Source organism: Colossoma macropomum, unplaced genomic scaffold (assembly GCF_904425465.1).
Source record: "Colossoma macropomum unplaced genomic scaffold, Colossoma_macropomum, whole genome shotgun sequence".
Classification (NCBI taxonomy): Eukaryota; Metazoa; Chordata; class Actinopteri; order Characiformes; family Serrasalmidae; genus Colossoma; species Colossoma macropomum.
The window spans coordinates 35,586,329-35,613,048 of NW_023494803.1; the positions used below are offsets into that span (position 1 = coordinate 35,586,329).

The 26,720-nt window shown below is 40.8% G+C and overlaps 1 protein-coding gene across 1 annotated transcript in view; it reads right to left on the reverse strand.

The window, feature by feature from the left end:
• The window catches only part of LOC118823647 (AT-rich interactive domain-containing protein 1B-like), a 265,468-nt gene that overhangs the window by 37,897 nt on the left and 200,851 nt on the right, over positions 1 to 26,720 (reverse strand). The window contains exons 6-8 of the mRNA XM_036593372.1: positions 17,296 to 17,379; positions 13,064 to 13,234; positions 4,058 to 4,379 (exon numbers count right to left, since the gene is read on the reverse strand). Coding sequence (XP_036449265.1) covers positions 4,058 to 4,379; positions 13,064 to 13,234; positions 17,296 to 17,379 — 577 coding nt within the window. The remainder of the gene's footprint in view (positions 1 to 4,057; positions 4,380 to 13,063; positions 13,235 to 17,295; positions 17,380 to 26,720) is intronic.

The window sequence follows — 26,720 nt, forward strand, 5'->3', positions numbered from 1 at the left end:
TTCTTCTCCATCCACTGTGTTCCAAAATGTTCTCCCTCTGTTCACACTGTTCTTGCCATTTACACTATTCTAAATGTTTTCTCCCTTTCATGTTCTCCTCCATTCACACTGTTCTAGAATGTTTTCCGCCATGCCTACCGTTCTAAAATGTTCTCCTCCATTCACACTGTTCTAGAATGTTTTCCGCCATGCCTACCATTCTAAAATGTTCTTCTCCATTCACACTGTTCTAGAATGTTTTCCACCATGCCACCATTCTAAAATGTTCTCCTCCATTCACACTGTTCTAGAATGTTTTCCACCATGCCACCATTCTAAAATGTTCTCCGCCTTTCACACTGTTCTAGAATGTTTTCCACCATGCCACCATTCTAAAATGTTCTCCTCCATTCACACTGTTCTAGAATGTTTTCCACCATGCCACCATTCTAAAATGTTCTCCGCCTTTCACACTGTTCTAGAATGTTTTCCACCATGCCACCATTCTAAAATGTTCTCCGCCTTTCACACTGTTCTAGAATGTTTTCCACCATGCCACTATTCTGAAATGTTCTTCTCCATTCACACTGTTCTAGAATGTTTTCCACCATGCCACCATTCTAAAATGTTCTCCGCCATTCACACTGTTCTAGAATGTTTTCCACCATGCCACTATTCTGAAATGTTCTTCTCCATTCACACTGTTCTAGAATGTTTTCCACCATGCCACCATTCTAAAATGTTCTCCTCCATTCACACTGTTCTAGAATGTTTTCCACCATGCCACTATTCTGAAATGTTCTCCTCCATTCACACTGTTCTAGAATGTTTTCCACCATGCCACTATTCTGAAATGTTCTTCTCCATTCACACTGTTCTAGAATGTTTTCCACCATGCCACCATTCTAAAATGTTCTCCGCCATTCACACTGTTCTAGAATGTTTTCCACCATGCCACCATTCTAAAATGTTCTCCTCCATTCACACTGTTCTAGAATGTTTTCCACCATGCCACCATTCTGAAATGTTCTCCTCCATTCACACTGTTCTAGAATGTTTTCCACCATGCCACCATTCTGAAATGTTCTCCTCCATTCACACTGTTCTAGAATGTTTTCCACCATGCCACCATTCTAAAATGTTCTCCGCCTTTCACACTGTTCTAGAATGTTTTCCACCATGCCACTATTCTGAAATGTTCTCCTCCATTCACACTGTTCTAGAATGTTTTCCACCATGCCACTATTCTGAAATGTTCTCCTCCATTCACACTGTTCTAGAATGTTTTCCACCATGCCACTATTCTGAAATGTTCTTCTCCATTCACACTGTTCTAGAATGTTTTCCACCATGCCACTATTCTGAAATGTTCTTCTCCATTCACACTGTTCTAGAATGTTTTCCACCATGCCACTATTCTGAAATGTTCTCCTCCATTCACACTGTTCTAGAATGTTTTCCACCATGCCACCATTCTAAAATGTTCTCCTCCATTCACACTGTTCTAGAATGTTTTCCACCATGCCACCATTCTAAAATGTTCTCCTCCATTCACACTGTTCTAGAATGTTTTCCACCATGCCACCATTCTAAAATGTTCTCCGCCTTTCACACTGTTCTAGAATGTTTTCCACCATGCCACTATTCTGAAATGTTCTTCTCCATTCACACTGTTCTAGAATGTTTTCCACCATGCCACCATTCTAAAATGTTCTCCGCCTTTCACACTGTTCTAGAATGTTTTCCACCATGCCACTATTCTGAAATGTTCTTCCCCATTCACACTGTTCTAGAATGTTTTCCACCATGCCACCATTCTAAAATGTTCTCCGCCATTCACACTGTTCTAGAATGTTTTCCACCATGCCACCATTCTAAAATGTTCTCCTCCATTCACACTGTTCTAGAATGTTTTCCACCATGCCACCATTCTGAAATGTTCTCCTCCATTCACACTGTTCTAGAATGTTTTCCACCATGCCACTATTCTGAAATGTTCTTCCCCATTCACACTGTTCTAGAATGTTTTCCACCATGCCACCATTCTAAAATGTTCTCCGCCTTTCACACTGTTCTAGAATGTTTTCCACCATGCCACTATTCTGAAATGTTCTCCTCCATTCACACTGTTCTAGAATGTTTTCCACCATACCACTATTCTGAAATGTTCTTCCCCATTCACACTGTTCTAGAATGTTTTCCACCATGCCACTATTCTGAAATGTTCTCCTCCATTCACACTGTTCTAGAATGTTTTCCACCATGCCACTATTCTGAAATGTTCTTCCCCATTCACAGTTCTAGAATGATCTTCCCCATTCTCTCCCCATTCACACTCTTCTGGAATGAACTCTCCTTATCACACTGGTTCTTGGCTTGTCAGTTCTTATTCTGGAACAGTGCGAGTCTGACTGTCAACTTTAGGATATCAGTGTCTGCTGGTGAATGTTGTGTCAGTGTGTCGTGGCCTTCAGGCAGGCTAATCTTAGCGTCAAGTGTATTTCAGGAAAAGACTGAAACGGATTGAAAAATATGTCCATTTCATATCATTGTCATGTGTAACGCTGTCAATTTATATTAGAATCTTTAACTAGCGTTGAATGCTTAGGGCACGTTCCATTGGCAACAACATGGTGCAGCCACAGCAACTGCTTAACACAGTGACACACATTGTAACTCACCTCCCCTGTGCAGAGCCTGTTATCTGCATCGCAGCTGTCGCGCCATCTTGGGCTTTACGATTAATGTTTCCTACAGGAGGCCCCATCCCTGGCCCAGCGGACTGGGGCATGCTGGGAGAGGTGGGTGCCATGCTGTTCCCGCTGCCCGGGTAGAGTCGATTGCCGGCTCCTGGGCTGCGACCCATGGACACGGGCTGTCCTGGACCCTGTCCATGCATGGGGCTGCTGGAGTTCATTCCCAAACTGTTGGTCATACCAGGTCCCGGACCAGTGCAGTTAGCATTAGCCATCCCTCCATAGGCAGGCAGAAATGTTCTTCTCCATTCACACTGTTCTAGAATGTTTTCCACCATGCCACCATTCTAAAATGTTCTCCGCCATTCACACTGTTCTAGAATGTTTTCCACCATGCCACTATTCTGAAATGTTCTTCTCCATTCACACTGTTCTAGAATGTTTTCCACCATGCCACCATTCTAAAATGTTCTCCTCCATTCACACTGTTCTAGAATGTTTTCCACCATGCCACTATTCTGAAATGTTCTCCTCCATTCACACTGTTCTAGAATGTTTTCCACCATGCCACTATTCTGAAATGTTCTTCTCCATTCACACTGTTCTAGAATGTTTTCCACCATGCCACCATTCTAAAATGTTCTCCGCCATTCACACTGTTCTAGAATGTTTTCCACCATGCCACCATTCTAAAATGTTCTCCTCCATTCACACTGTTCTAGAATGTTTTCCACCATGCCACCATTCTGAAATGTTCTCCTCCATTCACACTGTTCTAGAATGTTTTCCACCATGCCACTATTCTGAAATGTTCTTCCCCATTCACACTGTTCTAGAATGTTTTCCACCATGCCACCATTCTAAAATGTTCTCCGCCTTTCACACTGTTCTAGAATGTTTTCCACCATGCCACTATTCTGAAATGTTCTCCTCCATTCACACTGTTCTAGAATGTTTTCCACCATGCCACTATTCTGAAATGTTCTTCCCCATTCACAGTTCTAGAATGACCTTCCCCATTCTCTCCCCATTCACACTCTTCTGGAATGAACTCTCCTTATCACACTGGTTCTTGGCTTGTCAGTTCTTATTCTGGAACAGTGCGAGTCTGACTGTCAACTTTAGGATATCAGTGTCTGCTGGTGAATGTTGTGTCAGTGTGTCGTGGCCTTCAGGCAGGCTAATCTTAGCGTCAAGTGTATTTCAGGAAAAGACTGAAACGGATTGAAAAATATGTCCATTTCATATCATTGTCATGTGTAACGCTGTCAATTTATATTAGAATCTTTAACTAGCGTTGAATGCTTAGGGCACGTTCCATTGGCAATGACATGGTGCAGCCACAGCAACTGCTTAACACAGTGACACACATTGTAACTCACCTCCCCTGTGCAGAGCCTGTTATCTGCATCGCAGCTGTCGCGCCATCTTGGGCTTTACGATTAATGTTTCCTACAGGAGGCCCCATCCCTGGCCCAGCGGACTGGGGCATGCTGGGAGAGGTGGGTGCCATGCTGTTCCCGCTGCCCGGGTAGAGTCGATTGCCGGCTCCTGGGCTGCGACCCATGGACACGGGCTGTCCTGGACCCTGTCCATGCATGGGGCTGCTGGAGTTCATTCCCAAACTGTTGGTCATACCAGGTCCCGGACCAGTGCAGTTAGCATTAGCCATCCCTCCATAGGCAGGCAGTCTTGTGTAGTTCCCTGAGGAAAGCATGCAGAGGAAAGAAAAATAAGGATTAGCTCTGTTTCTGCTTAAATTTTTTTTAATCACACAAAGTGCTACAGTCAGTAAGACACAGCAATTTCCTAATTAACTATGGTTGCCCTCAAATGCACAAAGGTTCTGAAAACACACTGTTAAAAAAACATTACGCGTCAATTTAGCCAAATTACCGAATCAAAGTAATACTCCCTGTTCTACACTTGCTTTAAACGAGATAGGAAGCATTCTAGAGAGTATGCTTCCAAGGCTGTATATACGACCAGCACTTGGCGAACAGGCTCTCGCAGCATACAGTAGTTTACTGTGTTCCTTCATGCTGCAATGGGTTTTTAGCTCTAATGTCCCTGTGATTGCCATCAGGGGCCTGATGGCATTAAGCACTGAGGAGGATCTGCTGAATCAACAGAAGAACAATTGCATCGCTTGAGCTAAAGTTCCTGAAACACTGTGAAGTCTCTTTAATTGCCAGTAAACAGTTTCGCCATTGTCCAGAGAGCTCAGGGAGATGTGACAGTCCTCCTAAGGCGCACTTAAACCTGCACATTTTGGTCTTAGCTGCAAAAAAATACTCTTCAGTGTGCTGTAGAGTCAAACATACAAACAAGGGCCCAATCCCATTTCACCCTTGCCCCTATCACTTAGCCCTTAGCCCTCCATTTTGCACGTTCATGTCTAGGGGTGGGGCGTTCTGATTTTTTGTTGAGATAGAGGGGTAGGGTGAAGTGTTAGGCCGGAGGTTTTTAGAGACACACTCCAAACGGTGTTATGAGAAAAAAAAAGAAACTGGCAAGATGGCTGCGCAAGCGACCAAAGAAACCCACAGATGATAACCATGGTATTATTTTAGCTTAATGTCGCTTCAGTGTAATATTGTCATTTTCTTCATAACAAGAATAGAAAATCGGTAATAGTATGCTTTTGTCTTGGTAGCTAGCTAGCTGAATTACCTGTTCCACCTTAAATAATCCAGCAGTACTGATGCCTGAAGCACCAGAATGTAACTGCTGCACCATTTAAGGTGGAACGGGAAAATTCGAATGAGAAGCTGGCGAATAGCTGGCTTCAGTTTTATACCACTGAAGAATTGGGGGTGGGTGATAATAACTGTCTTATCCCCCCTTTTTGAAAGCATATGATTCCCTAAATGTAACTAAAGCCCAGCAGCCCCATTTTGTAAAGGAATATTTCAACCATTACCTCTTGTAACTCAGTTCCAAGGGACAAGGAGACACTCAAAAACAAGGGGTAGAGGTAAAAATAAGAAATGGGATTTAGCCTAGGACTATGTACAGGGCTGGACAAAATAACAGAAACAACCCATGAAAAATCACTTTTTAGTAACAAAATCACATTTAGGCAGCTAAACATGTGAACTACATTAGAACACCAGTTAGTTAGCTATAACTGATGATCTGATGATTTATGCTCCTGTAAGCCAAGATGATCTATCTGCCACTGCACACATTCAGAAGTGGCTACATGAACATAGGTTGAAGTTAAAAGCCTTTGAAACATCTGGAGTGCAGAGTACAAACAAGATTTCCACTTCTTAGAAGAAGAAGAAGAAGATGAAGAAGTCTAATATCCCACTACAGACAGTTTTAGTACAACAGCATTCCAAGAACACAGTAAGGCAAAGCATGGCATCATTCCATATTAGATCATATACAGTACTGTGCAAAAAAGCCATAAGTACAAGTTATTCATTTTTCAAAATCAGGTGTTTCTGTCCATCCTTCCACTGTGAGAAGACAACTCAGGAAGGATGTGTAGCTGTCAAGAAGCCTCACTGAGAAACGGAAACAGACAAAAAAGAGAAGAAAATGTATTTGCCAATCAAACAAAGAAGCTGCTGGTTCTTAGAACAATGAACTGATCACCCCAGAGTCCAGACCTTAACATCACTGAATAATACAAAGGCCAAGAGGCATTTTCAAATTATGTCAAAAACTGAAAAATGACAAAAATAGAGATACGAGGTTTTGTTCCGACAGCAGCGATATTTTGCGTTAATGCATTTAAGCATTAAGCACTATACCACTTTTTCTGTTCCGATACCAGTCTGATATTTTTCTTTAAATTACTGAGCTATTTTTTAACTGAAAACACTTTATTTTAAGCTACACTCTGTGTGATTTGTGTTAAAACTGAAAGCTGCAGCATTACTACTTCATTATCAGGAGAAAAAACTGCAAAAATATGGTTTGTACTGCTGCAAGCCTGTAATATTCATTTAAAAGTCTGAGGTGTTCGGTCAGATTTCACAGGAGTTTTTCAAACACACACAGCCTCAGTCAGAAGGTCTGGCACTATGTTAAAGACTCAAATGCAAAATCAACAATATATTGATGAAGATATGATGACAACAGTAGATAATTCACTCATCCTCAATGACACATCCACATCAACAAGTTTGACTGACTTCTCTCAGAATTCTCTTATAACGTGCTCACAGTAATCACATTCATCTGCTCGGGGAAGGAGTCCTTAGCACAACCAATGTTCCAAAATGTTTTTCCACATATGCGTACAATTACACACTTCCACCAGAGAGGTCTCCAAATCCCAAAAAATTACATAGCGGAGCTTTAAGAGGAAGAAATTTACAGCTAACAACATCACAGCCAGTAACATGACATCACACACTGCAAAAAATGCTATCTTGTCAGATAAAATTATCTTAACTCTTTTCAATAAATCTAAAATTTTTCCTGTTGAGATTGTTGTAAGTTTAATTTAAGATCATTTAAATTATGTGCAAACACTTTTACTAGTTTTAAGTGATTTTATTAAGTAAAATTATCTCATTATATAGGCAGATTAATTGTGCTTGTTTTAAGAAAAGTGCTTGAAACTAGCAAAGGTATCTGCCAGTATAGTGAGATAATTTTACTTGATAAAATTACTTTGTAAAATGTCTAGAAATAAGGTAGATAATCCTATAATAAGTGCACAACCGTCTCAAAATAAGAAATATTAGATAGATCGCTTATATAAAATGTTTTCCCTTGACAAGGTACTATTTTTTGCAGTGCACAGTATGAGTGTGTGCTATTTCAGGATATGTTTGTTACAGCATTGAATTGGATTCATTTTTTCACTCTGATATCCAATCAAGCACTTTCTGCTGATATTGGCCCAATACTGATACTCATTGATACAGATATGCCGTCTCATACTTTTAAATGTTAACTGGTTAGGAGTTTTTTGTAGAAAGTGGATTTATGTTTTAACTCAGCTCCTACCACACTGCAGGTTAAAGTGTCCTTTGATTCCTTTGGTTTTACTCATGAACACTGAGCCAAGTTGACACCCCTGACACCTCTATAATCTGCAACCATGGAAAAGAGCCAGGACCGCTAGACCTACCGACCCACCATGCATGAAGTAAGGTGAAAAAAAAATCCCTTAAAGAAGTGTGTGGGGAGAGGAGAAATATAAGTGTTTATTCTGAGGGGAGGGGTGTATTTATTTTGATTTCATTATGGGTGCTTTAGTTAGGGCTCACGGTCTAATCCCAGAGAATGTCTGGAAAAAGGGATGAAGTCCCTATAAGACCTAGAGGCTTTCCCTGCTCTGAATGACAAAAAAATCCCTGAATCACAGTGCACACTGAGAAAACTCGACACAAATCATAGAGTTTCAATATCAACAAAGCATTTCAATAAGAAGGGAAGCAGTTGTGTGGGAAATCCACCTGAGATTTGTAAGCCATCTGAATACTTCTGAAATTACATGCAGAGAGCTAAAATCACAGAACGCGAAAACACCAAAATAGCTGTTTATAGACAAGGGGCGATTTTTTTTTTTAAGTTTTCTGAACAATAGAGCTGGATTTGAAGCTGAAATGTACTCAGGTTTTCATGCTGTGCAGTCAGGCCGTGACTCTGAAGAGAAGTGAGGCTGATCTGGCATGCTGCTTCACATTTCTGTCAAAGCAACGGTATTCTTTGCAGTGAGGGCTCAAGTGCTGGACCTTGGAGAGCCCTGCACAGCTGCGGAGCTGCCTTCACTCTCGCTTGGCTAGCTTGGCCATCACTGTGCGTGTTTTGGCTGCACTTTTGCCCTGATTCAGGATCAGTCCATGTGTCTCCCGTAGCGCTGCGCTCAGACCTCACACGGCTATTCAACTCTCCCACTATTCATTTTTCATCTTCAGAGTTCTGACCCCTTCAATAAACAAGCCAGTGTGTACCTAGTGATTTCTTCATGAAAGCATTTTGTTTTCTCAAACTTTGACTAGAACTTGATCTGTACGTTAGGGGTGGGCGATATGGGAGAAATATCATATCATGATACTTAAAGACCTTTCCATGATATATATCACAATATTCTGACGCACTGTATTGACATGTTTAAAACTGCTAGTGCAATGACTTAATTCAACATTTCACATACTGCACTAAAACCAATTAAGCAGGACTAATTGTGCTCTCTTCTTAATTAAACATGCAGTTGCTCAGTGTTCTTTAAGTACTGTATATTGTTCACATAGACAATATTCACAATCTGCTCACAAAAGCATATCGTTTAACAAGACAATAAAATATATTCTAACAATAAAATATCATTTTATATATATATATATATATATATATGTGTGTGTGTGTGTGTGTGTGTGTGTATATATACATATTATAATTGTTATTATCATTATTTATTTATTTATTTATTTATTTTCAGAGATCACCCTTCGTTGACTTCATTTCCAGTCAAAACGGCAATAGGGTCAAGAAAAAAAATTAAATAATTCCATAAAATTTTTAGGTGACTTGCTTTCAGGTTTTCAAAAAAATCTACAGGAATATTTTTCACACCTCCAAACTTTAGTCCTAGAAGTTGGTGATATTTATTCACATAATCCCAATCCCACAACCACATTCAGTGATGCTGAGATCTAGATTCTGGGGTGATCAGTCCATTGTTCTGAGAACACCAGCAGCTTCTTTGTTTGATTTGCAACTTTTCCTTTTTGTCTTTGTGCTTCTCTCATTAACGGCTACACATCCTTTCAGACTCATAGCTCTGAGTTGTCTTCTCACAGTGGAAGGATGGACAGAAACATGGATATTTTTCCACACCACCAAAGTTCAGTCTTAGAAGTTGGTTGCCCAAACGAACCCAACAATGCTGAGGTCTGGACTCTGGGGTGGTGAATCTATTGTTGTGAGAACACCAACAGCTTCTTTGTTTGATTTGCAAATTTTCTCTAGTTTTGTCTACTTTCTTTTCTTAGAAAGAGCTCATACGCTGAGTCGTCTTCTCACAGTGGAAGGATGGACAGGAAAACCTGTGGATGTTTTCAGATCTGAAGCAGCTTGATTTTCTCCTCTCTCTCATAGACGAAAGCTTTAAGTGCTGCTTATCTGATGGGGGGCAGTTTAGGTGGTCTACCAGGACTCCACTGTTGTTAGGAGTCCCATTTTCTCTAGGCATTTTAATAGCATTTTAACTTCGGTTTTGGAAACTCCCATTTTTCATTTATTTTTCTACCCTTCTAATTAATTTGTAACTATCCCTTTTCAGTTTACTGAAGATTCTCTTGCTTCAAAGCTGAAATTTCGCCCGGGACTGTATGTAGACTTGCAGTTCAGGAAAATAAACTGCTGGTCCTGCTCTGAAGAAATGATTTGAGTTTGAGGCCCAGCAGTCAGTGTCTATGTGATATTTTCCCACTTTTCTCTCTTCCTCCCTGAAAATGGCTAATTTTCGGAACTGCTGGTGCTTGGCTAACAGGGCCTCTTCAGAGGTGATAAGGGCCGCCTCTCAATCTCAAGCTCTGTCCTTTACAGCCACTGAGGAGCTCATCTTTAACCCAGAGTGTTGCCACAAATAACTGAATAGATCTGGGGATTCATTCTACCGACGGTTCTATTTCTTCACAAGGCGGTCAAACCCATGGTATTGGCTATTCTAGTGTTTTCTCAAGCAAAAAATGAACCACAGTCTTTTTTATATCAGTCTCAGCCCTTCAGATATCCTCCGCCATCTCCTCCCAGGCGCTCGCCATTGGGAGGTGTGGTATTCATAGCAGGCCGAAGGGAGGGAGAAACTGCAATGCGTTACCAATTACATGGAAATTCGAGGCATGGTCACACATTCCGAGGACGCTGTTCCTGAGCTGTATTTAATCCCCACTCTCCCCCAGGAGAAGAGGACTGTGACCGACCAGATTAGAGACACTGCCTCCTCAGCACTCTTCACCCAAGCCCCATTCACTCGTTCCAGTCAACAGCACTAAAACTTCAACACGTAAATTACTTCCGGAATTCATTTAAACGTGGGTAAATGCTTAAACTCTGGTCTCCAAATCAACCACAATTCCTAATTTGCCATCGCTAGTGAAGCTGAACTGACTGAAGTTTTAATTCCAGATGGAAGAATCTTGTGTTGTAACTCTAATAAAGTGGCATAGAAGTTCTAACGATGTCATAAATAATAAAAAAGGTGTATATATAAATATTACATTTATACTTCAAGGGATTTCTATTAACCTACATATCTACAATGTTGGCTAATAAATTATACCACTGCAAACAAGCCTGCACAGTTAGAAAGCTGTATTTGTGCTGCTTCTTATAGTCCTGCTGCTCTTGACCCATCAAACATCAAAGAACACGACCTCTATGGCAGATGCTTTGAGAAAAGTCATACTGTTTCTGCTTTTTTTTTTGACAGTTAAGACATCTCATCCCCTTTTCCTCTAACTCATGAGTTTTCTTTCCCTCTCTCTGACTTGCTGCCTCTGCCAGTCTCCCTTGCTTGTGGCCTGGGGCCTGAGATTCTCTCCCAGCCACCTCAGCAGCTCACTCAGCAGGGAGTCTCTGGTGAAAGTCGAGGTGCCTCAGGGCTCCCTACTCTGCCCCCTCCCAATCCAAAACCTTCAGCCCCTCAAGGCAGGCAAGGATTGAGTTCTCTGCTTCCAAATTGCAACATGGGCAGGACAAACCATTCTGGCGCAAAACTGTTGTTCCTCTTGTGGTTATTAGTAGAGTTAAAGCATATCCTTGAGAGGAAACCAAGGGCTGTTTTAAGGAAAAGCAAGAATGTTTACCATCGCATGTGAGAAATCAAAAGGTATTAAAACACTGATTTCAGTTCTCATGGGAATATTTGTTTTCAAACAGTTAAACTGTATATTTAATTTGGCTTTCCACTAAAAACCACTTTCATTGATGCCCATATTGTGATGATGCTATAATTCTGGCTGGAAATATTCAGTGTGTGTGCAAAGGCACATGTTCACGCGCTCATGGCTCTGAGCTCCCGCCTCCAGGCACTGACCCAAGCAGCCCACAGCAGAGCAATCAGAGACTTGGAGCCCATTTCCATGTTGGTTTAATGGGTTAGTAATTCTCTGGCAGGAGGCTAGACAGAAAGCAGATGGACACTTCATCAAGAACAATGAGCAGCAGCTGGCTGGCCCACTCACCCTGGCCTGACCCGGCAAGGCTTTCGGTACAACCCCAGCCTGGAGTAAACCCCATGTCATGACTCTGGGGATGGCCAAACTCCAATACACATGTTACTAAGTGGGAGGGAGACAGGCCTGTAAACTCCCGTCCCATTACAACACGCTCTGTTTTTAGGAAAAACCAGGTTCCCCTTCCCTCCCTTTGGGCCTTTTTTCAAGCTTTCATTATTGGTATCACTCCCCTTGCAATACATTAGGAGAATAGAGAGGGTGGATGGGAATAATACCAAATATATATGCACCATTCATCAATGTTGAGGAAGGAGGGACTGAGGGAGATTAAGAAAGGAAAACAGACTGTGCATTTATCACAATGACACATTAAAGCACACAACATGAATATCATAATATTCCCTTTGTTGTGTGACTGAAGGATTACAGCAGCATAAATACTAACATATGGGCTTATCTACCCAGCCAGAACAGGAACAATGTTGACATTCCACGAGAGCAGCAATAGTAACTAACATCTTTTTCTTTAATTTTTTCCCCTGCACATTTTTTCCATTATTACTGGGATTGCTTTTATTCAGCGTGGGAGAATATCTCAGTGCTGGACAGCGCTTTAGCCGGGGGTCAGAACAGCCAGGGATCCGAGAGAAGTTCTGAAGGGTGACCGTGGAGTGGACATCATGGTTACTATAGTAACAGAGTGAAACCGTAGTGGCCTCCTTTTGTAGTCGACCTGTTCGAGACGGGCCAGAACAGGTCAAAGGAGCCTCAAGTCGAACGCGACCTCCTCTACCTGCGAACAGTGCTTTTAATGAAGTCATCTGCACAGTCCACACTTCACAGAGGGTGACACTTAAGCACTGACCTCCGATAATTAGCTGGGACATTAAAATTAATTTCGGGGTGCAACTTTTAATAACAGCTGCAAGTTCATTTTTATTTTATTCATCCAAGGAAAACAGAAAGTGTGGGGAGCATTCGCAGTTCAACTTCATGAATATTCTGCTGACCTCTTAAACCTCGGCTCTACTTTTCTGCTACACAAGAATGAATCGTGCAATCTAACAAAGGTGCGCACGCACTCCTACACCTGCCTAAAAAAAGGAGCACTATTGATGTGGACTGCAGAATGAGAGAGGCTGAGTAAATAAAAGAGAAGAGACAGTCACAATCTAACATAAAAATAATGAATAGCATAGATAATAATAATAATAATAATAACGGAATGGTCAGTACCTTGAGGGCCATACTGGCCACTTGGAGGTCCATAGGATCCAGTGGAGTTGCTCTGCTGATAGCCACTCATACCATGCTGCATTTGGCTCCCGGTAGAAGGGTGTGGGGACACGGATGGCCCTGAATGAGGACCATACTGGCTCTGATTCCTCTGCATGTTGGTCAAAAACCCTGTCAAACAAATATAGTTAAACATTTCTGAACACCTTGCCTGGAATGTTTGAATTGCATTGTTACTTTTCAAATAAATAAGCTAAAAATTAAACCAAAAAATGCACCATTTTGTTAAACGGCTAATAATATCTTAATGCGATAAATTATTAATGTTACATTTTTTTTCAAACATTGTTAAGGCATTTTCCTAGTTCAATCTTTCTATTGTAGTGCAGGCTGAAGCCCAGCTGCAGGGAGCTGTATGTTGCTATGAAAGAATCCAGGGTTGTAGCCAGTTCATTCAAATACTACCATGATATTACATACACCGATCAGGCATGACATCATGACCACCTCCTTGTTTCTACGCTCATTGTCCATTTTATCAGCTCCACTTACTATATAGGTGCACTTTATAGTTCTACAGTTACAGACTGTAGTCCATCTGTTTCTCTGCATACTTTGTTAGCCCCCTTTTACCCTGTTCTTCAGTGGTCAGGCCCCCAATAGACTCTTACAGAGCAGGTACGTTTTGGGTGGTGGATCATTTTCAGCACTGCAGTAACACTGACGTGGTGGTACTGACATTTAGAACTCCAGTGCTGCTGGAGTTTTTAAACACCTCAGTGTCACTGCTGGACTGAGAATAGTCCACCAACCGAAAATATCCAGCCAACATCATCCTGTGGGCAGCATCCTGTGACCACTAATGAAGGACTAGAGGATGACCAACACAAACCGTGCAGCAGCAGATGAGCTATCATCTCTGACTTTACATCTACAAGGTGGACTGACAAGGTAGGAATGTCTAATAGAGTGGACAGAGAGTGGATACAGTGTTTAAAAACTCCAGCAGCACTGCTGTGTCTGATCCACTCGTACCAGCACAACACACACTAAAACACCACCACCACGTCAGTGTCACTGCAGTGCTGAGAATGGTCTGTTTTATGTTAACAATGTGTAAGTATAATATATTTGTATCTTTTTTTAATTGAAATTTTCTGAGCCATGAACAAAACATCAGTTGACTCCCAATGTTAAGTTATTGCAAACTGACCAAAAAAACATAATCGGCTATAATAATAGTAGATAATACTTAAAATTGTTAAGATTCATTGTAAGACTGTTCAACTTCATGAATATTTTGTTGACCACTTAACCCCTTAAATGTCCAGGACTGTTCGACAACCTATTCTTATCAGAATAATGCAGATCTGCACAGCAATCCATGTAGGTATTGCATAATAAGCCTCAGTATGTAATAAGCCTGGGATTTTAAGGAGTTACGCTCAGGTTCTGCTTCTCCACTTTGCATAAATACAGTGAATAACGAAGTCGAACAAACGTTTGTGTGCATCTGGGGTGAATTACTTCACCTGTCCAAAAGTGGGCCAGACTGTGTCTATGTGGTTTAATGTGAACACTACTTGAATTCATTAAACTTGAGTCCCTTCAAGCCCAGCTAGATGAGGTAGGAACAGAGCACCTACTATCCTCCCTCGAGCCAATGACACCTCCGTGTTGCCACGAGTGTAAAAAGGGCTGCTGTTCCTCACCCGCCCTTAGAAAAGCGAGCGATGCAGACTCTGAAGGAGGAGGAAACTGGCTACACTGGGATTTAACTATAACTAAATTGGGAGGCAATGGAGAAAAATAAATATAAAAACGTTGTGGGAGCATTCAGAAGCTGAATAGCTAGCAAAAACTGACATTTAGAGCAATCCTCAGTGGACCCAATATTTAACTGGAGTGGCACTTTATTACATTTAAAACCCCTGGGCAAACAGACCTAAAAGGGGAGGGGTGGGGGGAGGGGAGGTCCTCCAATCCACTCAGATGTGAAAGGTTGCCTCTGCCGGGCCGCTCTGCACAGTAATATTCCAGATTAGGCTAAATGGAAATGTTCGGCAGAGCAGCAAGCGGCCGTGTAAGAGCGTGCGCGTGTCGAGCACAGGGCCAGCTCCTTTTTTTATTGAGTGGGGCCTTTCAAACGCACACAGACAGGCGGCCGGTCATCTCCCCTGCACTCTGTTCCGCTTGGGCAGCAGTACCCGGCTAGCCGTCTGCAGGCAGCGGATGATGAGACAAGGGCTGAAAGTGCTTAGGCTGCCAGCGAGAGTAGCTTTAACGGGGGGACATTATTGTAATGTTTTGCTTCCATTAACGTAAGGGAGTTCGGGAAAAAAAAACACTGTGTAATACCGCGTTTTAAATTGCCTGGAAAATGGATGGAGAGAGAGAGAACGTTGCACAGACAGTGCTAAAAGCAAATAATGCATTCCCCCCCACCCGCCCCGTCCCTTCCAACATTCACCCCCCCCCACCCTGAGCACATGCTTGGCTCAAAAAGCTTGGCTCTTAGCTGGACAACAATGATCCGAGTGGTAAAGCAAGGGGGAGAAAAGTCGCTCAACTGAATTTATGGGAACAAAATGAGCTCTGAGCGGCCATGTGGATGCGAGACTGGACTCCATCATATATTTTAAACAACATAATGCAAACCACAGTCCTGAGTACAGAGAAGGAAAGGTGAAAGGAGTTCTCAGAGAGAGAGGGGTGGAGGGAAAGTGAAAGAGAAGAAACAGAGATGTGCACTTCCTTTATGCAAAAAAGCTATGGACATGGGAGCCAATTCGGGTCAAATACTGGGGGGGGCAAGAAAAACAAAAGAGTTTTTTGAGTTGATGCCCTAATCTGATGACAGATGTTTAATTTGGGGAAAGGACTTTGAAGTAAGAGCAGGGAATCATGGGTGAATACATGTAAGTTATTAATAATTCATTTTCCTTTTCGTTATCATACACTTTTGTGATAAAGCAGATCGTGTGATCACATTGCACTGCTTTTGTCTCATAATATTATGAGCAGATCACATACTAGAAAAATGGAATGTGATCTGCTCATGATGTTAACTGATAGTATCACTTTATTATTTTATCATTTTAATAAATTATGTGAAAATATTTGGAATTCAGAACACTACCCCTTGTTGTTCTTGTCAGCGCTCATGTTAACGGGTCAAAGGTTGCACTTAGGCAGCACGCGCAGAGCGGCAGAGCCTCCCAGACAGAGAGAGGAGCTGATTTCTCCTTCTTCATTTATGGCAGCAGTATGTCAAATTATTGACTCAAAATAATTACTTAAATTTACTTCATAGATTGGAAAAATGACTTGCTATCTTGTTATTCCTTACTTGGGTGAAGAGATGATTTATTTTCTCAAAATACTGACTTACCACGTTGACAAATGACTTTGTATCTTGTAATAATGAAACATTGTCCCAAAATAAGTACTTTCTTGCAATTTAATAACATTATTTCAACATACAACATATTATCTCAAAATCTGAATATCTAAGCCATTATTCCAAGATATTAAGTCAATATTTCTAGAGAATTAGTCATTACTTCGATGCTAAGTCATTTACAAAAAAAAATTATGGCATGATTGTGAGATACTAAGTCAATATTTTGAGAAAATATGGCATTGTTGTGAGATTCTAGGTCAATATCTTGGGAAAATCAGTCATTATTTAAAGAAACTAAGTCAATATTTTGACATACTACTGTCAGAAATGGTGAAAATAAAAAAGCAGAAGATTTCAGAGGATGTTTCCCCTCTACCTGGCAGGACTGGGCCTCCAAACAAAGCAGAACGTCCATGCAGTGGGACATTTCTCTGATGGGCTTTAGGTTTTCACTAGTGCAATCATCTAATCATCTACAGTACTTCCTTCTGTACAGTTATAGGAATAATGAATAGAGCAGTGAACCAAAAAAATCAAATGCAACACTGAAAATGAGTTCTTATGCTACAATAACAGCATTAATTATTGAAACACTAGGCTAATTACTGATAAACTGCAAACAGCAGAAATAAACGTTAACACTGAGAATAATTTGACACCTACAGTGTTAAATGAGGAGCACAGTGAATTCAGGTAATTTACATGACTCTTGGATTCTTCTCTGTTAATTTCAGATGGAATGTAACGCAGGTGAGCATCAGTGTGTAAATGCCTTAACATCACATCACTCAGATGTGAATTTACTGGATTGGATTTCTGTTGTGTTTACCTCTCTCCTGAGACATGGCAGTCTGGTTGATGGCAGAGTGGGAGTCAGATATGTTCCCAGGGGTCTGGGGGGCTAGCTGGGAGCCTGCAGAGAAGAGAAATGAAGAGGAGTGAGTGTCATAAATTACAACAATCATGTCCTAGACAGACCGAAAATCTGAGAATACTGTATTACTCTACATAAGAAGTAACAACACCCTTTAATCATGATAAAATCACTGTAATGTGTGTCGTCAAATGGTTTGCAGCTTTATTGGCATCTCTTGTAATATATTGATACAGTCTGGATCTATAATGTTGCATTTGTTTACAATATTCCAAGACTACACATCCATAGTAGACTGAAAATGCAACCAAGACTGCATTTTTTAGCACTTTCATAACGTTGCACACCTCTACATTCTGCTCATCATGAAAGACAGAGAGAGGTGAAAAGAGAAACTTCGCTCCATACTACCGTAAGTTCCCATTCTGACTACAATAATGGCCCTTTTATTCCCTTTTTTAGGCCCTTATCTGCCAAACCCTGGTCAACATTCAAAACTCAGCAACTTCTCAGACACCAAACGGTCAGCCAACATCAGTCCCCTCCTCTGTCAACTGCACTGGTCATAGTTTTCATCCCAGATTCAATAAAAATAACCTCTCATCACCTTCACAGCCCTTCATGGCCTCGCCACTCAATATCTGTCTGAGCTTCTTCGTCCATCTGCACCCAGTCTGTTCACTCGGCTCTTCTGCTTCAGCTCTGCTTGTGCTGCCTATGTTTAAAGTTTCTCTATCGGAGGCTGATCTGCACCAAGTTTCAGAATCAGTCCATTTAATCCTTCAAATTAAAATCAATCCATTCGTGTGCAAAACTTTTGGTCAAATTACGTTTTGCTGATTTTTCTAAGTGAAAACAACACGGTAACACTTTAAACACTTTACTACAGGGTGCTGTTAATAAAGCTACATGACACGTACATAAGGTTGTCATGACAACTGAGATAACCCTACATAACTGTTTATAAATGCTTGTTCCAATAAGCGTCATTCGCTATAAAGTTAGCTAAAGTAGCCTTTATGGCCTTTTGTAATGTAAAGGACATGTAGCTGTCAAGAAGCGTCACTGAGAAAAGGGAACAGACAAAAAAGAACATTTGCAAATCAAACAAATAAACTGCTAGTGTTCTCAGAACAATGGACTGACCACCCCAGAGTCCAGTTCTCAACATCACAAAATGACGGAATGTCTGCAGGATTACGTGGATCGTGAAAAACAGAAATTGCAACCAAGTTCTAAGACTAAACTTTCTAGATGTGGAAAAATATCCCTGCAGACTTCCTTTTTACCTGTTTTCTGCTTTTTTCATGGTGCTCAAAAATAAATAATTTGTACTTAGTGGTCAATTTGCTAGGAAATGACATACAGGGTGGTCTCAGAATTTTACACAGCACTGTATTTCCCCACAGAAGAGGTAGATACAATCTGCTGTGATATGCAATTTTCTCTTACATCAGTACTGTATAACAGCACGTATCAAACGACACAGGATGTAAAATACTAAAACACATTCAATAAGGTGACGGATATCAGCATTAATAATAATCAGTGTGATGTGGTGCTGGTGGTGTTTATTATTTGCCTTCCAGAGACGATCTCTAATATGAGGAGTAATAATTAACATTACAATATGAGAGAGCACTGATTTCTGACACACAAGGGTAAGAAGCGTAAATTAGCCTGTGCCTCAGTGACACGGCACCGATGCCACTGATGCCGTGAACCAATGAGCAAAAGGGGTGATAAACTCTGAACCAATGAGGGAAGAGCAGGGAGGCTGTGAAACCAGGGCAACGAGGGTATCAGAGGCTGAGAGCCAATTGGCACTGGGAATAGGAGACACTTTTCCAATGGGGACCAGGAACAACATGCTGCGAGAGCATGTTATGAAATTCTGAAATACTTTCAGCAGATAATATTGCAAACATTGACACACTGGAGAATAAAACAGATCTCAAGATGGTCCAAACAAACTCATTTAATGACCTGACGGTTTATTAGGCACAGCTACCTTGTACATACACTTACAGGCCATTTTATCAGAAACACCTACGATACAGGTGAAATCTGTTGGTTTATAGTAGCTGACAACTGTAGCTCATTTGTTGCTAGTTTATATAATGTTAAATAAATATCATCATATATTAACAAAACATAAATATAAAACAAAAAAAGTCAGAACAAAACATTGTAACTCAATTTGTTCTTAACACCAGCTGTTGTTTACACTGTCAAAATTTCACAAACCCAAAGAAATAGTCCAAAAGTACAAAGAAAAATATCTTATATTAACATACATCAAAAGTTGTAAAGTTATTTTTTGGAGATAAGAGGTTTTGTTCCAATCGTGACAAATATATATATATATATATATACAGGAGAAGTTTATTTTGGCCATTTCTGTTGGTCCATTCTTCATGAAATTCACAAACAATTTAAAGGGCAACAAGTATATTCAAAATATGTCAAAATCTAAAAAATATGTTCATGTAAAATATATGTAAAATATTTGGGGTCCCATTTTCTCTGTAGCTTTTGATACTTTTTTTTGAGCTCCAGTTGTGAAAACTCTTTCATTTGCCTCCTGAAACATGAATAAATTATATCTAATGGCAGTTTTGACTGGAAATTTAAAAACTGAGCAGTGGTCTCTGATTTGTGCACAGCACTGTACCAAAAACACGCTATATGTTACATATTTTGCAAGTAGAATGTGTTATTGATCAAAGACTATCAGGCTTTTTTTGCTGAACATTAGAGAGCAAGTAAAATTATACTGATTAACATAATATCAACATGACAAACGGCTAGAGGTGGGAAGCACTCCATGTAAACAAACTCGGCTAACTAAGCATAATTGCATTCCGTTAACTCTGTAAACAAGCTCTCTGTGTAGGTGCCCACGCACTGAGCGCCTAATGGCCGAGCACCAAGACCGTGATCCATTAGTAAGTGTGAGACTGGGCTTTGGGGAACGACGGTGAACTGTTACGAAGCAGGCCGGAAATAACAGAGACCGGAACACGCCAGAGCAGTGACAGGGATGTGGAAGAAAAGAAGGGAGTGGAGGAGCAAATTGTGGCTTTCTGTTGTCTCTCTGGCTCATGGGGCTTGCTGGGGCTCATGCTTTCACTGAGCAATGTGTTTCCGGAGGGGGGCCTTTTTGCTGTCACACCAGGAGTGTGTTAGCACTGTTTCCAGCCCTGCTGAAGCACATCCGCTGCTGAAGCAAGGTCACACTCCTCCTCCCCTGCTATCTGAGGCACACAGGCCTGTGTGGACTTGCGTGTAACAGTGTGTGAGTATTATAGATGAATACACTGTACGCATCATGTGTATGAGGGTGGACATGCGTGCTTATTGAAAAGTGAACATGTTTAGTGATTGTGTGGCACAGCTGTCTCCAACAGGATGGGGGCGTGCTCACTTTCTATGCCACTGCCTCGAATATACACACAAAAAAGGGAATTCCACCGAGGTACTTGGTTAACCATTCAAGGTGCCAGTATTCGAACAGTGAAATCACTGTTTGGGTGTTTGTTACATTCCATCACAAGAACAGGCTAATATTCAAAGGTTAACAATTCAAGGAAACGTCAATTTTATGTTTTAAAATATCTTCAATATTCTTTCAATGCTGGTAACATTTTCTGATAAGGACATTCGCCAGCTTCTTGTCTGAATCATCCCATTCCACCTTAAATGGCACCTGAGGTGTAATGATAACTGCTGCATCATTTAGAGTGAAACAGGAACATTTGAAAAATAAGCAGTTGAATAAGACACTGACTTCAGCTTCGTAGTTTTAATGCTGGTAGTCTTTTTTTGATAAGGTGATTCAGGCTATCAAAATATCCTACCGAGACGTTTTATGTAGGGAGCTATCTATAAATATCCGCTAGGGCATTTTGACAAAGTAGCATAATTCATCGTAACACCGGCTCTGGCACGGCTTTTTCACTACCTGTGCGATCTACTCTTGTTGGTGTTCGCTAGGTCCAAAAACAGTGAAAGTATATTTCTCTGACAAAGTAACATGTCAGCACATCAGCCACAGAGAAGAAAAGACCTTGTGTAGACAACAACAAGTCCTCATCAGCAGTGGTTAGCAGTGGTTAGCATTAGCTCATTAGCTCCTCTAAAGATTCAGCTTCTTGGTATTCATTTCAACACAAAACCTACCAATTTCTCTCGGCTATTTCTGAATAATAAAACAGGTTTTCAAACCTTCAGTGCTAACATCTTAAAATTAATTCTGCAACCCCCTCTGTTGCCTTTTCCTTCCCTGCAGTTCGCCTGATATCCATTCATTAACTGTAACAGATACTTGAATATCAGAATTATTCAGAATGCATATCCCTAGTTTAATCGTTGAGATGAATACAAAGTCATCCAGAGTGGTTTGATGTGAAATGGTTCATTGTAGAGAAATGCAGAGACTCACATTTCTTTACAGTGGTGGTGATAGAAACCAAAATGAGTAATAAACCAACACACGTCCCCTGAGTTTTTACATGTATTGTTGATGATGGTAAGAAAGTAGCTTTCTTCAGGGACTGTTTTGCCTTGCAACACCCTGCCTGTATCTCTCCTCTATTAACAGATAAAAAAATCTTTTATGTTTACAATTATTGTAAAACATTGTTTCAGATATCAGGCAGTATATTCATAATCATTTCATGTAATAACCTTCTGTGAAGGATCAAACCACTATGAATGACTTTCACAAATTAATCATGCAGAATTTTGAAATATCAGTGAATTTTTCCATTAATATTTAGTTTAAATAACAAAACAGAAACCCATTTCAATACATTCTGATATCCCTTAAAAATTTAATTGCTGTTACTTTTACTTCAACATTTCCCACACTGAGCAACAGGCAGATCAGCATGATGAAAATAAGAGGCTTTACTTGTAAAGCAGGGATTTCATCCAAACCACCAAACCATCATATTATAAGAAACAGTGAGCTTACTGATGTATAATCCTCATTATGACAATAAACGTAATCAACGGCATCAAAAAATAACCCTTGAATGCTAATTATTAGCTTTAAATGACATTATGCTAAAACATGACCAATCACCTCCCCTGCAATTAGTGTCTGCAGCGCTGACTTGGTGTCAACTGGTAGTTGCTGGTCTCTTTTATCAGAAAACATGGAGAATAATAAGTCCTAATATAAATAAATACACAGGACAGGCTAGGTCTCCATCGAGACAGCTGCTTAATAATTCAGAGTGTGCCATGTCTCCTCCGACTGCGCGGTTGGGGGTAAAGGAGTGTCTAAATGTCACAAGGCTTCTCAATGATTCTTTTATCCCACCCTCTCGCCATTTAAAAGGCATCTTAATTATCAGTGCAACATCAGGGCGTTCGCCATAAATCTGGAGAGTCAAAGCAACGGCTGCATTTGAAGATTACTTTTAAATGACAAGTATGTGCTGGGAAGAGAGTGCAGAGCACTAAGGGGGAACCCCTGGCACTTTTTTTGTGCTTTAAGGACCCTAGTGCAGGGCTGCCTAACCCAACTGCTGGAAAGGTACCATCTGTCAGCTCCCTAAATTTCAAGAAGTCCTACTCAGAGACTTCAGACTACTATTCAGATGACCCTGTCTTAGATTAGGTGTGTTAAAGTTGAAACTAAACTCAAGGTCTCTGCTGCTTTCGTCCATATCTTAGGCCAGAAGACAAGGGCACAGCCAGTGTTTTAATCTATATCTGTAAAGCTTTACCTAAAAGGAAGACATTTAAAGGGACACTGGCCAAAATGAAAAATGTAACCGTCACTGTGTTTGTTGTAAATACATGAGACTACAGCAGTGCTGTGGTTTCAAAAGCAAGATTTCCTGGTTTAAAGACTAGGAACCCAATCTGATGATGCATCTTGAAGGTGGAAGTAAATTTCTGAAAGGCTACAAGTGGGGTGGACACTTAGAGTGGACTGTTTGGTTTTTTCCACCAGCTGGCTAATTTTTCAACACAAAGAAAACAGTCTTACAACCAACTGAGGTTAGTACTATATCACTAATGCTAGCTAGCATCACATATATATTCAATAGCCTCTAGATCAGTGGCTTGCGGTCAGGATTTGTTGAGCGTCCCAATGGTTGTGCGATGTATTCGCTTAATGCTGGGTATTTGGGCTGCGCGATAAATCATATTTTTAACATTATCGCAATCATTAGTGCAGCAATGACAGAACAGATCCAATAACCTCAAACATGCAGCGCCACGAGACATCATTACATTACTGGCACAAACCCTTACAAGCTGCGTCTCTGCGCTGGGACTGAACCTGTTGTACCATGCAGGAGACGAGTATCGTAACTATTAGGCTAAACGGCAACTACAAAACACAGTCGGAGACCTTAAAATAATCAGCCTATAACTATATAACTAACTATAACAGCTGCATTGGAAATTCAACTCAAACCAGCATACAACAAACGGGAAAACACACAGTACACAGGGTAGCTCAGGCTCTACTGTTTTTCTGCTAGCCAGCTGGGCTACCAAAGCTAGTTACCTTATGCCCCTAGATTCCTTCAAAATAAGAGTCCCAGACCAACTAAGAACACGGTTCCTAACTACACTCAACCAAAAGCATGAACAGTGTTATTTTAAAGCTTTTATTTGGTATTTTAGCCTTTGTTTTTACTTTGCAGGCGAGTAAATGGTGCTTTTGTAATTCTGTATTTTGTGTTTAAAGAGAGGTTAGTTAGATTTCTGTTTACACATCCCAAAGTAATGTCTGCACTTGCGCTATATCCAGCCAGAGACACATTATTTTATTAGTAATGTATCACGTCTCATATTGTCATCGCGATATCCGACAGCTGGACAAAAACACAAAAACGATTCAAAATGTCAAATGATTTTATTCGTCAAATAATGCTTTTAAACAGCATTTTTACAGTTTTGAACAGTTTTTTAGTCTAGATAAACTTTCCATCATGCTGAGCTGAGCTGATATAGTGAGAGGTTAGTCTTCTCCTGTTTAATACTAGAACTACACATATTTGATAGATGAAGTCTGAACAGGACAAATATTTCAAGCTTTATTACAGAAAACTACATCATTTAACAGTTATCAAATACCAGTTTTAGGCCGGAATGCCTCTCACAGTCTGACTAATTACTCACATGTGTGCTTATTAGAAGCCAGGTAAGAAACTGAACTTTCACAATTCAGAAAATCCTCGGCTGAGTAAATCTCCACTAAGTGCTAAGTAATGCTAACTTATCCAGGTCATGAAAACAGTCCTTTGAAGTGGTGCTGGCCCAAAATAATTACAATTTCCACTTATAGGCATTTAAGCAAGTGCAGTCATTTCAGCTGCTCCCATGGTAGGAGAAACACGGGTCGAAAGCAACAGGGTTCACAGGTTCGGAGATAATGCGCATGCTTAAACCCAATATAATTTTAAATATTCTTCCGCAAGGATTGTTGAGGCAATGCAAGGCCTTTGAAGCGAAGCTTTTCATCTTTGAAGTGTTTTTAAGAGGTTCAAATGTAAGATTCATGGTGCAGTTCAAAGACATGCGAGACTACTCGTGGCCATATTTCCTCTGTTTTAGTTTGGGGGCGCCCAATTTTAACGCTACGCGCATGCAAACCAGACGCGCTGCAATTTCGGACCCATAGACAATAAAGAGGCTTTAAATGAAGATGAAAGAGAGCGAGGAAGAGAGGAGGAATGTTCCAGAGGCTGGAGCTGTCTGAGTGATGGCCAGAACCTTGGCTTAAGCTGCTAGTCCAGAGAGGAGAGTAAAGCGGTGGTTAGTCTTGGGTCAGCAGAATCCTCCAGCCTTGCGGCTTAAATGCAGAGGCAAGATCCATCACGGCACCGAACGCACACACAAACCTGCACACGCGATGAGGCCAGGTAATCTAAATGTTGCTTTATCCTTGGGGAAGCCTATAAACACAGTGTAGCAATAATGGCATCTCAGATCCCAATGAGCAGGAGTAAATGATTTTCCAACCTGGGGCTAATGCGAGTTAACTCGGCCTGTCGGGGGACGCAAAACTGCACAGTGGCAAGCAAGCTGTGCTCCCTTGGACCTCATTACTGGTGAGCCAAACAAGGCCAAGGTAAGTAAAGTGGAAAGTGCAGCTTAAGCGAAAATAGCCCAGGCACATCACTGTGGAAAAGAACCGCCGCCTGGGCATACTGCACCATTACATTCAAGAAAAAAAAAATACAGCTCGGACTGGAGACTATGCAGGCAGGTGTGATTGCTACTGCTTTGAATAGCTGAAAGCCAGCTGTGTGTAATATACAGTGTAGAAGAACTACGGGCTGAAACGGGGGCAAAATGATGCTGCTGCCCATTTAGAGTGACTGAAATGAGCGAGGTGCTATACAGCATGAAAGACAGAAAAACGAAGAGTGAACACGGACTCAGTGGGGGGTCTACTGGACTGTCTGCTCAAGGATGAAGATTGCAGAGGCATTATATCACACACACACCCACACGTTTGTTTCCGTACAGTGGCAGGGTATGTGTGAGTCCTCTATGTGCTATATATGGATCGTTCCACCGAACTGGTTCAAAGTCAGAGTTCAAAACACATTTCGGAGTTTTAGCTGACCTTGACTTCAGACTACTGTCCTTTTGCTTTGAGTGAGTCTATACCTTAATGATGTTTATTCAATCATCCAAAAATCACCACACTACTGAAACTTTACCAAATGTTCCAGTAGTGACTGTTTCAGGAATGACAATTTCAGCTAATTTTGGGCAGAACTCAAGAATGCAAGTTGCATACAAAGAAAATCATGATATTTTTTCATTAAAAAGCCAAAAATGCCACTTAACTGCAGAAAATATGTTTCAGTAGTGACAATTCTTAAGGTTACACACTGCTCACCATGTGGCTGTGAGGGACAGGGATGCAGTCTCAATTCCTGCTCTAAAATGCAGGGGTGTGGCTAAAATAAGGCCCCGCCTACGGACTAAAACTCTGTGTTTCATTAGTGACAAGAAAACATGGAACAGCGTTTTTGAGTAAATAAAAAAAGTTCTATATGTATAATATAAATGAAGTGGTGACCTGTGATGACTATTAGAGCCAAGCCTTAAAATAAGGGAAAAAAACTGCTCTACAATCATACTAATTTCATTTTACATACTAAAAATGTGACATTATGCCTAATCTGAGCTGTTACTGAACTGTGCTAAAGCCTGAGTAGACTGATAAATCAATGTGATGATCTCAGCATTGCTGAGCTCTTTTGAGGGATGATTAATCTAATAATCTCCTCTGTAGTGGACAAGTTTGTGAAAAGTTAAGCATCACTTGGTTTAAATGATAACATCAAAAGAAGAATGAAGAAAACTACCAACTGATAATGGGGAGGAACAGTGTT